This window comes from Centroberyx gerrardi, chromosome 3, assembly GCF_048128805.1.
Source record: "Centroberyx gerrardi isolate f3 chromosome 3, fCenGer3.hap1.cur.20231027, whole genome shotgun sequence".
Taxonomy (NCBI): Eukaryota; Metazoa; Chordata; class Actinopteri; order Beryciformes; family Berycidae; genus Centroberyx; species Centroberyx gerrardi.
This window is the reverse complement of record NC_135999.1, coordinates 2797445-2813733: the sequence shown is the minus strand read 5'-3', so window position 1 is coordinate 2813733 and position 16289 is coordinate 2797445. Positions and strand designations below refer to the sequence as shown.

The window sequence follows — 16289 nt, the reverse complement described above, 5'->3', positions numbered from 1 at the left end:
TAAAATAAGTTACACCCCTGATGACATCATAATCACCAGGTAATGTAATAATGTGATTTTATTACATTATCCGACAGTTTATTACATCAACAGTTTTTATTACATTTTCAAGCCATTTACAGAGACATTTTATTACACTTTGTAAAAGTTATTATCAGTTGCTACAGAGCATCACTGGAAGATGGGAATGGTCAAACTGAAACTTTTTTTACTCAAAGCAGGTATTCTCTGAACCCACTGTCAAATATCTTTGCACACTTACAGTTGCTGCATCTATAGCTCAGCATAAAAGTGACGGGTGGCCAGGATGCCTGCCTGTACACTATGTGCAACACTACTACTGCAGCCTGCACTGTGTTGTTATACAGTCAACAGTCAATGATAAACTGTGGATTCACATTCACTGCAGATTTAATGGCAAGTGAGGCAAGTTCCATTCTCGGATACCCAGAATCGACTCCTGGGTTAAAATCTGAGTTGTGAGATTAGGCAAATTCTAGCATGATTTGGGCAAGGAGACTGAGTTGTGTTTACTGCAAGACTAACACTAGTGAGTAAATTGTTTATTCCTAGACATCAACTCCCCTGCCCTCTAGTCAAAATCATTCAAAGCCAATCCGCAAACCCAATCATCCCGATTTCCCGTAGCCAGACTAGGCTGTGGCTGCCTGCAAAGAGATGAAGGTAAAAAAAAGCGATGAGGGTAAAAAAAAAGTTGAACTATTATGAGCTCTGCTGAAATATTTTCCACCGTGACACATCCACTGAGTCACACTACACCCTTAGTAGAGTCGAGCAGTGAATACATGCTTCCCACATAAAGAATCACAATAATGCCACAAAAGAGGAAAGATGACAAATGCATGATAGGGATGCCAAATAACTCAAGGAACTGTGAGTATTTGAATGGATTTGTATTGCAACTTAAACCAGGTCTGGTTTGTTGATTGTGTTTGTTTGTAATTATTTACTGGAGCTGAAATTTGTGGTTGAATATGAGATGAGATGGTTGTACATCACCCTGACTGTTTATGACTGGTTTCACAAAAGTGGATTAATGCCTCAATCCAGGCTTTGGAGTATACATACTGTATATATACAATATACAAATATACAAAGCCAACTGTGGGTGGCGCTATACTCTGATTCTGGATTGGTCCTTTAAGCCTCGTCCAACTCAATGGAAATGTTCTTAGCATCAAGGGTGACAAGTGAAGTCATGTCTGTGAAAGCAACCTTTAATGCTGTGCCACCAAACTGTAGCCATCTTTATGACCTTGTTACATCAGGATTGTGAAGAAGGGCTACACCAACTGCAGTGTCTTAACATTGTGTTGGCGATCATGAGGAACACTGCTGTACATTTTGCAGCACCCAATGGGATTTTGTTGTGTGCTCACATTGTATGTAAGCAAAAAAAAGTTAGTCTTTTCTTCTTCTAAAATCAGTAAGTACACCATAATAAGCAATTCTGGGTAGCTGTAACTGACAGTACTGTCTAACCTACAACTAGGATTGTCATTTTTATAACTCGAGGCCTAATATGGTGCTGTCCGAAAACAACAAATAACCCAAATAACCACAGGACAAGCTCTGCCCTCTTGTTCAATTGTATTGATGGCTCAAGGTGAAGTGTGTCTTTATTTTTGCTGAAAGGAAATGGGGAAAACTACCAGTTTTTGCCCTTAACAACAGGCTGTAGGCTGGAGTGTGCAAAATTGATCGTACAACCCATGATTCTTTCATGTGAACATCCACCTCTGATACTCAAAGATGAAAAAACCTATATCTTAAAGGGACTGGTAGCCCATTTAACATTATTCCATATTACTTTGTCTTTGCACATCAATGCTATGGGTACTGTTCAAGATTATGAAAGGTGTAAACATTTGTAAAACAATGAAAAATTGGTTGTAAAATTATTGGTTTTAAATCACCTGATTGTTGATTGATGTCACAGCACCCATCTGAGGTCAATTAGTGGTGGCCATTTTAGGTCCCTCGTTTAGTAAGCATTTAATTAGTTTGGGGATGCAAAATGGTGCGGGTTAATGCAAACCCATATGTGGCTAAATGTTGGTATTCAGACAGATATTGATGTACATACAATAGAGACATTTGAGGTTTCTAATATCCAAGCCATATTAGCCAAGATTTGGATCTCAAACACATTTTAGCAGTTGTATCTCATTGGCTTATAATATAAAATGGTTCCATGTCTATTGTTTGGGATGCAAAATGAGTCACATTAATGCCTCTATTAGGTCCCCACATGACAAGAGTTGAAATTTGCTTTAATTTTCTGGGTGTCAGTAGGACAAGATAGTACATTTGTCATTTAGATCCCAGGCTACAGAAAAAGTTTGAAGAACCTGTGGAACAGAAGAACAGTAGTCTGAATGGTAATGGAAATGGGAACGCCACTCCTGAACAGTGTTTCTGTATCCTGATCTGTGTTCTTCTCCTCTGTCTAGTGGTTCTGATTTATTTTATTGTATTGCTTGACTCTGTGTTTTGTTAGATAGTCCACCTTTTTGGTTGAATTTTTGTTTATGAGATAAATCAGGTTTGAAAGTATGGTGTCAGCGATGTCTTTCTTCGTTCTTCAACTTTCATTACATTTGGTTACATCTGAATAATGTTCAATCCCAGACTAAATTCTGCAGTACTTTCCCACATTATAGACAACACTGACGCTATGTGGCCAAATAGAAGAATTACACCAAGTCAGCAGTTAGACTGTCTCATCTTGTCTCTCTGCTCTCTTCCTATTCTCTCTCTCTCTCTCTCTCTCTCACTCATTCTCTCTTTTTCCTTCTATCTTTCTCATCATATTGGTCCGCAAGGGTCAGCACTGCTCTCAGGTACACATCATCACCCCACTTGCTTAAATGATGTTGCAGTACTGATGATTTTCTGGTTTGTGGGAAGATAGTTGCGGAGGAAAGCAGCCTGACAAGGAAACGCCTCCTGAGCCATACAGGACTTGAAACTCAAAGACAATCTTATATCAATCAATCAAATCAATCAATCAAACAATCTTACATACGACACAGTTTTATCTGGTCAACGTTTCTTGCAAAAAAAGAAATCCAGAGGCTCCAGAAGAAATTGGAGATTTTTGACGAAAAAATGCTCTGATCTTGTCAAGTAGTCTGTGTCAAGTATGTCTGTGCCATACTTTAAACAGATATTTCTGTTACCAACACAATAAATTGTTAGCCGATATTGGCGTTATCAAGGTGTCACCAAACATTATTTTAAGGCATGGGAACACTGAAGTTTCATCTTGGTTCCAAAATGAGTCCACTCTATTTCCCTAAGTAAAAAGATAACTCATTGCCACTAAGCTGCTAATCCACTGACTGTAAAAATATAAGAACATAGTGTTTTCTCTCATATTTTTGTCTGTGTGACATCAGTGAGGCATAAAACAAAAAGTCAGGTGAACTTAACTTTCAAATCATTAACATATAGCAAAAAGAAAAGTGGACCAATGACGCTGCCTTTGGGTACTGCAATCCATATTGCAGCTTTTTAAGAAATCTAATAAAACCATTCCCCCATATGTCTCCCATTTATTCCACCCTTCTACCTTCCCAAGAAGCTATCCCATCTTTTGCTTTTCAAACATCATCTCATAAATAAGACAACATATCTGTAGAGTGAGATTTCCTTAATCCCATCTTGAACACCAAGGTTATGAGAGAATTAGCACAAACTAAACAAATCTTTTATGACTGAGAACATTCAAATAATAATTCAATTAAATAGGAGTAAAAAAAAACAACTTTGCATCTCTCTCCCTGTCTGTTTTTAACCGGCCCTTTTTTTTTTTCCTCAAAGTAATCTCTAAACTTTCTGAAGCCAATCTTACCAATCATCACTGAGAAGAGAAGATAACACAGTTTTATGTCTGTGAACAAGTTTTAAAGTTTTTATTGAATCTCAGGCAGAAACATACATGATAATCCTTTATTGCTCATGGCATTCCACGCCGCTAACCAGCGGCTCATTCTCACATCTAAACCAATGATGAGTAGAACTGAATCGAGCATCGTTTTACATCTTCTTTTAAAACAGTTGTGTTTTTGCTGAATAAGTAAATCATTAATCAGTAGCCAAATTGCAGTATTCACTTCAGAGGGGGGCAGATTTCACTCTTTCACACAACTTCAAATGATGCAAAACCTAGATCTTTCGTCCTCTTTCAAGTCAATACTGCTTCCATAATAGCTTACAAATGATGATTACATATTTGTATTTATTCATATTTTCTCCGTAGTAGTAGATCCTGAAGGTGATAGTATATATTGTTGAATTCCGGTTTTATGGCTGAAAGCTAAACGTTTTGGCTGTTGTATTTGAACTGCTACTCGGTCATTCATCAAAATAAACAAAACGACAACAAAAAAGAAAACCCTGCAAACCTGTAAATGAAAATTCCTGAATGCATACACATCGTCATTATTGTTATTAACTATTATTATATCGACATGATAGTGAAACCACATTCAAAATTAAGAGTTATTGCCTTAATATTTTTGCGTGATAAAGAAGAGGAGAAAAATTTTACATATTCACACAACAAACTTGACCAGACAAATGGCATGCAAGACGTAAGAAGGAGGTTGGACACACTGAACAGGGGAATAGAAAATTCTTTTTTAAACACTACACCACATGAATGTTGTTGGACTTTGATGTTGAGCAGGGGGAGCTGTGGGGGGGTTACACATAAGGTTTGACAGAGAGAGTGTGTTAACACTGTGTGCAAAAAGTTTGACATAAATTCCAGACATGGATGAACAACAAAACAGAACAGTATAGCTCTAGTAGCACACAATAAGAGTCTTCAAATTTCCTTTTTAAAATATGGCTTATCGAGTTATCACATTATTTTCTATTTTAGAGACAGACACACAGTTAGTATGATTATTTCATTATTATTATTATATGATTGTTTGCCCAACTTGAGGCTCATTTATGTATTTATTCATTGATTTATTTACAAAGAAATTGAGTGAAAAGCGTGGTGGACGAGATAATTTTTTCGGTGCTGCAAGACGTCTCTGCAGCCATCGCAGAGAGGAGAGAAAAAGGAGTTAATCTAAAACTTCTCAGACTAGAAGGATAAACTATCTCACATTGTGTCGTTAGCCCCTCTGCTCGCTGGTTAGCTTCATTAGCGTAACCTAGCTAACATTAACATCAGCCAAGCTAACATTCACCTGGCCGTGGGGTTAGCCTAGCTTAGCCTCTGGCTGCAATTCACACTGCTGGTTCACATCTGATTCGTTTTCCCACCCATTTGACGCAGATCTTTTATTTGTCTGAACACAAAAAGACCAAACAAGATAAACTTCATTTTATGTGCTTAGAAAGCAAAGAAAAGTCCACATCTGTCATATGGGGGAAAAAAGTCAGATTTAAGCCAACATTGTGAATGCAGCCTATGTTAGCTAAGCTAGATAATGTTAGCATTAGCCAGCTAGCTAGCCTACTTCTTCAGCATGTCTTGCAGCGGACCAGGCAGGTACTTCATCACTGTGTCCATGATGCTTTCCTCCTCTTCCTCTTCGTCACCACAGCCGGCAGGCACAGCCTTCTTAGGTCGAGTCAAGCTGCCCTCTGATGGCTCCTCCATGGCGGCTGCTGCCTCTGCCTCCGCCACCTCGCGCTTTTTGATGCCATACTGGAGGTCAAACAGAACAAAAAAGATGATAACCATGTTGTTCTCAAAGTTTTCCTATAGAGTTTCACATTTAGGAGCCCCCATAAATAGAAAAGGAGGGGAGAGGACGCAAAGGGAAACAAGGGAAGCATAATTACAAGAGTCCACATCAATGCCAGTGTTGAAATTTACATTTTCTGTCATTTCCTGTTGAAGCTGTCAATAAATGCAACATCACATAAAATCACTTCAATGCTGGCTAACTATGGCTAGCAAGCTGGTCACAAATTGTGACATTAGCATACATTTTCGCAGGCTGCTTTCTGTATTTGCGTGCACATGCAGTGACTTTTGGGCATTTTCAAAAATGGACTCAGAATAGTAACAGGTGTTAATTCTAGCTTATTAGCTATAACTTAGTCTATTGGACATCACAACTGCAAATTATTTGCTGGCCCGTTGGCATTTTGTGACCCTCAATCACTTCTTATGGTCATACAGTTTGACAACACAAACAGAACATGTTGTGACACACTTGTTTGATGTTATACATTTAATTGAAAGTCAAAACAGGTGATGACAGACTGAGACAGAGATGAGGTAAAGTACTTCTTAACAATAGTGGCAATGGTGGGAACCCATTGTCTTCCCCTCACTTCTGGGTTGGAACTGCACTCCATTTCCATACATGTCAACTGTGGCAACCCACGGGACTTACTAGATGTTCTTCCCCACCTTGAATCTGGGACAGCACAGCTGCAATCCTGGTCTCTGAGGCATCAGCTTGAACATGTGCTTGTAGTTGGGGGTGCTGAGGACAGGTTCTGTGCAAAGCCCACTAATGGATGCAGAAAGCCTCCTCTGCCTCTGTACTCCAAATAACATGATGTGGGTGCTGTTTTTTGGTCATTTTTAGGGAAGCTGCAATGGTGGCAAAATGAGAGATAAAGTACTGATAGTAGCCCACAAGCCCAAAGAAACTGGTTTGGGCCAGGTGGTGATGGCTTCCACTTTCCAGAGTTGAGGTCTAACACTGGCCCTCCCAATGGTGTAGCCAAGGTACTCCTCCACACTCAACCGGCCTTTCTTGGGGTTGGCCATCAAACCAGCTTGCTGTAGTGCTCCTAGTACAGCTCTCAGGTGGTTTAGATGAGTGGTCCAATCAGAGCTATGAATTAGGATATCACCAAGTCAGTCACAGCGTACTGACAGTGAGGTCAGATTATCTGGTCCATCATCCTTTGAAAGGTGGCTGGTGCACCATGGACCCCACAGGGAGGGCTTGGTAGCGGGACAGTCTAGTGTTGAAAAGGACATCCTGGTCCTTTTGTCAGTGGACCGGGGCAAGGTGTGGGCTCAGAGGAACCAGAGGGGGTTTAGCCACGGTAGTTTCAGTAGTCAAAGAAGGCCTGGTAACACAGTTAGGTGCATGCCATTTGTTTAAGAGATTCATCTGATAAATCTGACAGGACTTTCTTTGGCCAGGCTCCCTCACCTTATAGTTGACCTCACTTACCCGCTTTACAACCTCATAAGGTCTCATAATTGCCATTTGGCCAGGAATTTGCACTCTGTTGTAGGGACTAGGACAAGGACCAACTCACCAGGTTGAAACTCACAAACTTGAGCCCCTAGGTGGCCAGATTTGGGCCATCCGCCCTTGCATCTGGTCAGCATACTCAATTAGGAAGCAGTGGGGAGATGGCTGTTGCTGCCATGCCTCCTTTGCCCGGTCCAGCATGCCCCGGGGTCTCTGCCCATACTTCGATTTGAAGGGAGAAAACCCTGTGAATGCCTGAGGAACTTCTCCAATGGAGAACAAGATCAAAGGTATTCATTGGTGTCAGATCTTCCCATCAACATCAATTATATTTCCCTGCATTTCTTTGAGGGTTTTGTTAAAGTGCTCTACAAGGCCTTCCATCTGTTGATGGTACACTGATGTTCTTATCTGGCTGTCTTTCAGCAACTGACACATCTATCTCATTACCAACTTTGCAGTGCCAGCACTGCTGAAGAGGAGAAACATTTCTCTGGCAACTGCCTTGGCATTAGCAGTGCATAATGGCACAGCTTCAGCAGGTGGCATAATCCATGATAACTAAGGTATTTCGGTGTGCCCTACTTTATTCTGACTGTGGGCCAACTACATCCATGGCTATTCTCTGGAATGGAATGTCAGTTATGGGAAAAGGGATCAATGGGTTTGGGCAATGTATCTTTTGGGCTGCTCTCTGGCACCCCAGGCAACTTTTGCAGTAATCCTGGATGGCCCTCTGCACTCCTGGCCAGTAGAGGCAGCCGAGGATCCTGTCATAGGTCTTCTCCATTCCCAAATGGGCCCCTAACAGGTGTGAATGGGCTAGATACAAGACTTTGGACACACAGCATTTCAGGACCAACAATTGCTCCACAACAAATTCATCCATCCTAATCACCCTGTACAAGAGGCCATTTTTTTCACATTATTCACTCCCTCATGGCAATTTCCTCCACAACCATTACGTCATGTCTGGGTTGCTCCAGGTTGAGGTCTTTTAATTGGGCAGTCCCAAACCACTCTGGTTTGGTCCTTTCCCCCTCCTCTGATGAGGAATTCAGAGAAAGCCTTAGAGAAAGCTTGGGCAGTTCTGTTCCCTCAGAACCACCCAGCAGGTGGTGAGGTAATGGTTGACCTTCTGGCTGGCTGTTGGCATTAACTCCTCATGGACAGGACAATTCTAGGCCAGATGACCCTCCTGGCCGCAGGTGAAACATTTTTGAAGGTCTAGGTTTGCCAAGGGCCAGCATCATTGGGATGGCCTGGGCTGCATTACCTGAAAGGCTGGAAGTTGAGCCTGCACCTCCAGGTCCTTCTTCCCAAGGGCAGTTTTCAATGCTTCATAATTGTCGAAATCTGCAGGGGCAAGGTCCCAGAAGGCTGTCAAAAAAGGGGCCAGGATGGTTGCACAGTCTGCCTTAGGCCAGCGGTCAAATACTCTGACACATGCCTTCACGTCATCTTCAGCACTCTGTTTGGTTAACACCCTGCAGGGCTCTGTAGGCTTCTCCACATGTTGGTTGAACTGGGCCACAGCACTTTGCAGGGCTATGAGGCTCTGGGCTTGCTGAGTTTGGGTCTATATCAGTTGGGTTAGTGTGTTCTCCATGGCATAGAGTGTTTACCTCTCAGGTTTGTACTTTTTTGTGAATCTTCTGTAAAGGATTCAGGGCGCCCGCATTCTCCACCAAATATGGCAACTCAGGGGACTTAGAGGCAAGAGTCACAATAAAATAGGGCTTGGGGAACCACAGAGACAGTTGACGGGGAAAACAGAAAGTGTCTTTAATAAAGGTTGTAGGGAAATCGGGGGATGGGGTAAAACTAAACTAAACGTTTGCAGCTTGGCATCGCTCCCCTTCTCAAGGTAGGGGCGCTCCAGTGTCTGCCTGCACAGGAGAGCAGAGAGACCGCGATGAGCCTTTACATATTATAGTTGTGGGGGCCTGGCTTGTCCCCCACCAGCCCTGGTTGTTGGACTTGTCCTTTCTTTGTGGAGGGTGGAGATAAAAAGAGAGGAAGACCAGGTGAGCCACAAAACACCAGGAGGTCCAGCAGCATCCCAAGGACAAGGACTTCCAACAGGACTAACTCACTTGATCAGCAATCCCTTACCAGTCACTTGGTGGGTGTTATAGCTGTTGTCTGCTTGGCTCTCTTTCCCCAAATAACCAACTACTCTGTCAGCAAACTGGGTGATTTAAGGCTGCACTAATTAATTGATGGGCCTCAGGTGTGTCCAGGTCCAAGTGCAAATTGGGTGCAGCACTTGGATTAGAGAGTACCTCCCTTCAACCACCTCACCCAGTTTAAACTTGGGAAGCTGTCCCCAGTGATGAAGTGACCCTGCAGGTGGTGGTTTCTCAGGTTCACTGTGGCTCTGATCGTGATCTTGAGGCCATTGTGTGGCTGTTGCTCCTGGTTTGCCACTCAACACACATTGCATACTTGAGACTGTACAACCGTTGCTTATTATGAAAACCATAATATGTTGCCCCCTAGTGATTGAAAATTATTTTCTGCTGTTTGTACATGCATGTTATTATTATATTTCACACCACTATCAGACTTAACATGCAAAACAGATGCTGTAGTGTCTACAAAGTGCCTCTGTAGTATGTTCCGTAGGTGATTTGTTCAAATTTAACAAGGGGTAATATGAGAAGGTTATTGCTTTTTCAGATTTTCACTGCAGCAAACAGAATACCCATCACCCCTCCTTAAAAACCCCACCTACTTTGCCTGCAATTCTGAATAAGAATATGGTCTCAGTAAAAGAATGAGTTAATACAATATCATGTATCAGATCATAGCATAATATGGTACAAGCTATGTGAGGACTCTAGCAATGGCGTCATACTGTAGGGACTTAAGCCAGTTTGGGGTGTGTGCGTGTGCGTGTGTGTGTGTGTGTGTGTGTGTGTGTGTGTGTGTGTGTGATAACTGCTAATTAATCCATCCCTTTGAACCCCAGAGCCTTTTCCTGTTGACATGTTTTGAGCAGCTGCTAACCCTCCACCTTTCTCATCTCTCTCTCTCTCTCTCTCTCTCTCTCTCTCTCTCTCTCTCTCTCTCCTCTCTCTCTTTCTTTGTGCTTCTGTCTTTCAACAGGGAAATATTTTGGGATATGTCAAAAATAGAATATTGTTCCTCAAGATATCTTGGTTGCGGCTTGTCGTTGTTCACACCGTGACAGCTGATGTCAAAAAATATCAGTTTGAAAAAGGCAGACAACAAAAAACACACAGACGTTGAAAGCTGTTGCTGATTTTAGCCAGTAATGAGCTCATCTAAGCGCTTCTTTACCTTTCACCTACTGATTGAACCTACTGATTGTTTCCAATGCAGATCAACTTGTTTCAAGAATTTTCTTGAATCAAGTGTAATTTTCTTGATACTGGTGCAGTTATCCAGCTCATTCTGCCTTGTTTCAAGATATTGGCACTTGTTTCTAAAGAATTCCTGGAAAATTAATCAAGTGAAACTGCATTGGAAATAAAGGGAATTATCACTCCCCAATTTTCCAATTGTCTTAAGAAAAATATCATTTTAAGAGTATGAGACTACATAACTTTCTAAGATGGACATTTTCTTGCGGTTTCTGGCATGATGGGAGAAAGGTGTGGAGGAAACTGACAGAAACCTTTTGGTAACGAGCACTTTGGGAGTTCTTAGGCTCCTCTGGGGGAACTTTCGAGGAATAGATGAGTTGAGGAGCGAGGGGAGGAGGGACGCTTTTCATCTTGCCAGTTCACAGTATTCCCCCTCGACCCACCCCACCCACAAACTCCCTCTCTTTCACTCCGTCTCTGCAGTGAAGTGGTTACATAGCAACCATTGCCACTGTAGCAACCCTGCTTCAGTACTGTCACCTGAGGTGCACTGCTGAACTGAATTATAGAATAGGAGTGGGATACAATCAAGGTTATTATAGTCAACCAAACTAAAGCTAAGACTAAAAATAAGCATGAAAAAAACATTTTAGTACACTGAAAAAACAACAACAAAAAAAACAGAGTGTATGAAAAACCTCACACTAAACCAAAACTATAATTGCTGTTTCCAAAACTGAAACTGAAAACTCCAATTACAAAATAAAATCCATATAAAAACAAATGCAAATTGCAAAATTATCATAGCCCTGGATACAGTGTGCCATATCCAGCAAATGTAATAATTTCATGTTTTAGAGAGTAACTCATAACACATTCATAATGCCTGGACAACAGCTTCATGACATATTACACTGTACATTGCACATCCAAATATTCAAACTTAATGTCCATATCACACAAATGACATCATGGCAGTTGTCATTTTTAAAATATAAAATCAGTTCATAATCATGAATTTTTGTTTGTCCATTACTCTCTATTTGTCTTAGATGTGAACAGCTCTTTACTGTTCTTCACCATCCTATTTTATCCTCTCAGGATTAAGGACCAAAGAAACAAAAATAGTGTATGTCGTAATAAAGTCTATTTCCAAAGCAGGTCTGTTATAAAAAGAGTTTTGCTGTTGAGCAGCCAAGAAGAAGCAAAGCTTTTTGAAGTCGTCTAAAGAGAGCGCGGCAGCCAAAATCATCATGTGAAAACTTGTCACATGGATTTGACAAGATCGTACTGACGAGAGCATCAGCATTAACAAAAACTCCTTTGCTGGTAAGTCCATGGTACCTGACACTGGATTTTTAGTTTTAGTTTAGTTCTACCTTCCATTTGTTTGCCCATGTCTATTCATTTGTTCTCTGCTTTCTTTGTTGGTCCATGTGTTTATTATTATCACTCCATCCGTAAATTTATGTATTAAGTATTCAAACACCCTTGACTTTTTCACATTTTATTGTGCTACAAAATTAGTTAAAAATACATTTATTTGGAATTTTCCGGGCTAAAATCTACACAAAGTGGAGTCGAAATTCAAGAAATTTATGTGAACATATAAAATTCCACTCTTCCAATCTGTTTGAATTTCTACTCCACTCTAATAGAAAATCTAAAATAAAAATGATTTTAAACTACTTTTGTAGCACAGGAAAATGTGCAGAACGTCAAGGGGATTGAATACTGTAATGAGTGAGACAATTATTTTATTATTTAGGTAGTTTTGTGGGTCAGTCAGTCAGTTCATTAGCTAGTTGTTTTGTTTGTTAGTTTGTTAGTATCAGCCTATATCTAGTTTTTGACTTACCGGTAGGGATGTAGTGGAGGGTAAACCTTACTCACCTTTTTATTGGCAGGAACAGCATGACTCACTTTTTTAGGTTGACATAAATCTTTATAACCTCAGTTCTTAAATAAATTAAATAGTATAAAACTGATGTAATAATATGACCATAGAGACTTTTGAGGGGAAAAAGCATGAATTACTTTTCTGAAAATGTGATTGATTTTGTTTCATATTGCTAGTTGTTTGAATCACTGACTGGAGGTCATAGTTTGCCCTCCTATATATTTACCACTACATCACTCCTTGTTCCTGATGAACTGAACCTCTAGCTAGTTAGTTAGTTAGTTAGTTAGTTAGTTAGTTAGTGTATTGCCCGTCATTACCTTATCCCTGATGCCTTGCCTCATTGTTTCCCTCTCAGCCTCCATTTTGGAGTATTTAGCCTTCCTCTCCTCCTCCTGCTGCCTCAGCGCCTCCTGTCTTTCCTCCTCTTTCTTGGCTGCATCTGGGTCCTCCTCCTTCTCCTCCCCACCCAGCATCTTGCCCACATCAGGAGGACCTCCTGGGGGAGGGAGAAAGGGATAGAAAGAGAGAGAGAGAGAGAGAGAGAGAGAGAGAGAGAGAGAGAGAGAGAGAGAGAGAGAGAGAGAGAGAGAGATGTAAGACAACTTGACAGCTCCAGTGGGCTTCTAGGATTGAGAAGTTATCAGATGGGTCTGTAGGACAGTGAGAGAAAGAAATAGAGACAGAGATGGAAGACAGACAGACATAGAGAGACGAGCAGGCAAATGGACCCCTGGGACTGATGAGAGAGTCAGCTGGATAGACAGACTTCAGGTGTGGCCGTAAGGGTTTCAGAAAGAAAAAGACAGATGGACAAGTGGAACTATGAACTATTGTACATGTATAACCTACAGAATTGCTTGCAGAGCAGGGTTCGACTGATGTTGGTTTTTGTAAGCCGATGCTGATACCGCCAATAGCCAATATTTTGTGTCAATAGTCAATATCTTTAAGTTTGACCGTATTCATGCCAAAGTAACTACAAGTATTCAGTGTTTACCCCAGAATGTGTTTCTTGTCAGGGTGTAAAAGCCTCTGAAACAGCATTTAGACCATCAAGGGACACTAAAACTCTCCACTGAAACCCAGACTAAAGTTATTTTAGGGTTAGCAGTAGTAGTAGTAGTAGTGGTAGTAGTAGTAGTAGCAGTAGTAATAGTAGCAGCAGTAGTAGTAGCAGCTGTGGTAGCAGTAGTAGCAGTAGTTGTAGTAATTGTAGTAGTAGCAGTAGTATTAGCAGCAGTAGTTGTAGTAGTAGCAGTACTTAGTAGCTGTAGTAGTAGTAGTAGTACTTAGCAGTAGCAGTCGTAGTAGCAGTAGCAGTAGTAGCAGTCGTAGCAGTAGTAGCAGTAGTAGTAGTAGCTGCAGTAGTAGCGGTAGTAGTAGAAGCAGTAGTAGTAGTAGTAGCTGCAGTAGTAGCGGTAGTAGTAGAAGCAGTAGTAGTAGTAGAAGTAGTAGCAGTAGTAGCAGTAGTAGCAGTAGTAGTAGCAGTAGCAGTCGTAGCAGTAGAAGCAGTCGTAGTAGAAGTAGTAGCAGTAGTAGTAGCAGTAGCAGTAGTAGTAGTAGTAGCAGCAGTCGTAGCAGTAGTAGCAGTCGTAGTAGCAGTAGTAGCAGTCGTAGCAGTAGTAGTAGCAGCAGTAGTAGCAGTAGTAGCAGTAGTAGCAGTCGTAGCAGTAGTAGCAGTCGTAGCAGTAGTAGTAGCAGCAGTAGTAGCAGTAGTAGCAGTAGTAGCAGCAGTAGTAGCAGTCGTAGCAGTAGTAGCAGTCGTAGTAGCAATAGTAGCAGTAGTAGTAGCAGTAGTAGCAGCAGTAGTAGTAGTAGTAGCAGTCGTAGCAGTAGCAGCAGTAGTAGCAGTCGTAGCAGTAGTAGCAGTCGTAGTAGCAGTAGTAGCAGTAGTAGCAGTCGTAGTAGCAGTCGTAGTAGCAGTAGTAGCAATAGTAGCAGTAGTAGTAGCAGCAGTAGTAGCAGTAGTAGCAGTCGTAGTAGCAATAGTAGCAGTAGTAGTAGCAGCAGTAGTAGCAGTAGTAGCAGTCGTAGCAGTAGTAGCAGTCGTAGTAGCAATAGTAGCAGTAGTAGTAGCAGCAGCAGTAGTAGCAGTAGTAGCAGTCGTAGTAGCAGTAGTAGCAGTAGTAGTAGCAGCAGTAGTAGCAGTCGTAGCAGTAGTAGCAGTCGTAGTAGCAATAGTAGCAGTAGTAGTAGCAGCAGTAGTAGCAGTAGTAGCAGTCGTAGTAGCAATAGTAGCAGTAGTAGTAGTAGCAGTCGTAGCAGTAGTAGCAGTAGTAGCAATAGTAGCAGTAGTAGTAGCAGTAGTAGCAGTAGTAGCAGTCGTAGCAGTCGTAGTAGCAGTCGTAGCAGTAGTAGCAGTCGTAGTAGCAGTCGTAGTAGCAGTAGTAGCAGTAGTAGCAGCAGTAGTAGTAGTAGTAGCAGTCGTAGTAGCAGTAGTAGCAGTCGTAGTAGCAGTCGTAGTAGCAGTAGTAGCAGTCGTAGTAGCAGTAGTAGCAGTCGTAGCAGTAGTAGCAGTCGTAGTAGCAGTAGTAGCAGTCGTAGTAGCAGTAGTAGCAGTAGTAGCAGTCGTAGCAGTAGTAGCAGTCGTAGTAGCAATAGTAGCAGTAGTAGTAGCAGCAGTAGTAGCAGTAGTAGCAGTCGTAGCAGTAGTAGCAATAGTAGCAGTAGTAGTAGCAGTAGTAGCAGTCGTAGTAGCAGTAGTAGCAGTCGTAGTAGCAATAGTAGCAGTAGTAGTAGCAGTAGTAGCAGTCGTAGTAGCAGTAGTAGCAGTCGTAGTAGCAATAGTAGCAGTAGTAGTAGCAGTCGTAGTAGCAGTAGTAGCAGTCGTAGTAGCAGTCGTAGCAGTAGTAGCAGTCGTAGTAGCAGTCGTAGTAGCAGTAGTAGCAGTAGCAGTAGTAGCAGCAGTAGTAGTAGTAGTAGCAGTCGTAGTAGCAGTAGTAGCAGTCGTAGTAGCAATAGTAGCAGTCGTAGTAGCAGTAGTAGCAGTAGTAGTAGCAGCAGTAGTAGTAGTAGTAGCAGTCATAGTAGCAGTAGTAGCAGTCGTAGTAGCAGTAGTAGCAGTCGTAGTAGTAGTAGTAGCAGTCATAGTAGCAGTAGTAGCAGTCGTAGTAGCAGTAGTAGCAGCAGTAGTAGTAGTAGTAGCAGTCATAGTAGCAGTAGTAGCAGTCATAGTAGCAGTAGTAGCAGTCGTAGTAGCAGTAGTAGCAGCACATTATTGCAACATCTTGTATACTGTAATGCTTAACATATTGTTTTTCTCATACTCTTGCATTCCTCTTGTTATATTTTGCATATATATTGGTATTTTTATCATTTGTTACAACTCACCACCCTTTTCATAATGCACATATATCACATTGGGCCTCATGCAGGAAGCGATATACGAACAAATTTTCTCTTATTTTTGTTTGTATCCACGATTTGTTCTTATTTTGTTAGTACCCATTGATTTCTGGGATTCACCAATGTTTTCTTATTTTTGCTCTTCTCTTAGGTAAGAGAACATTTTACGAGTGGTCGAGAGCACTCTTACCAAGATAAGAAAAAAACATCTCGTTTTCACAGTCCACAAATTGTTTGTCCAACGCAAGGAAACATAAGTTTTAAATTTGAGGAACATAAAAAAACGCATGAATATCATATAATCAAATTTAGATTATTATATGTTTTAGAGTAATTATAATGATTGGATTATTAAATTTGTGGGCTAAAGAAATACTATTGGTCCATTGATCCCAATTAAGACTATAAAAACCCTTGGATGATATTGCTTACATACTGCTCTTAGATGCTTTGGCCATCCAGGCCTTACGCAGAGAACGCGTTTTTAGAGATCGC

General features: G+C 41.3%; 1 protein-coding gene across 1 annotated transcript in view; it reads right to left on the bottom strand.

Moving 5' to 3' along the window:
- Positions 1-5500: 5500 nt before the first annotated feature.
- The window catches only part of cplx2a (complexin 2a), a 32421-nt gene continuing 21632 nt past the window's right edge, over positions 5501-16289 (bottom strand). Inside the window, exons 2-3 of the mRNA XM_078282616.1 lie at positions 12767-12945; positions 5501-5695 (exon numbers count right to left, since the gene is read on the bottom strand). Of these exons, the coding sequence (XP_078138742.1) occupies positions 5501-5695; positions 12767-12945 (374 nt within the window). The remainder of the gene's footprint in view (positions 5696-12766; positions 12946-16289) is intronic.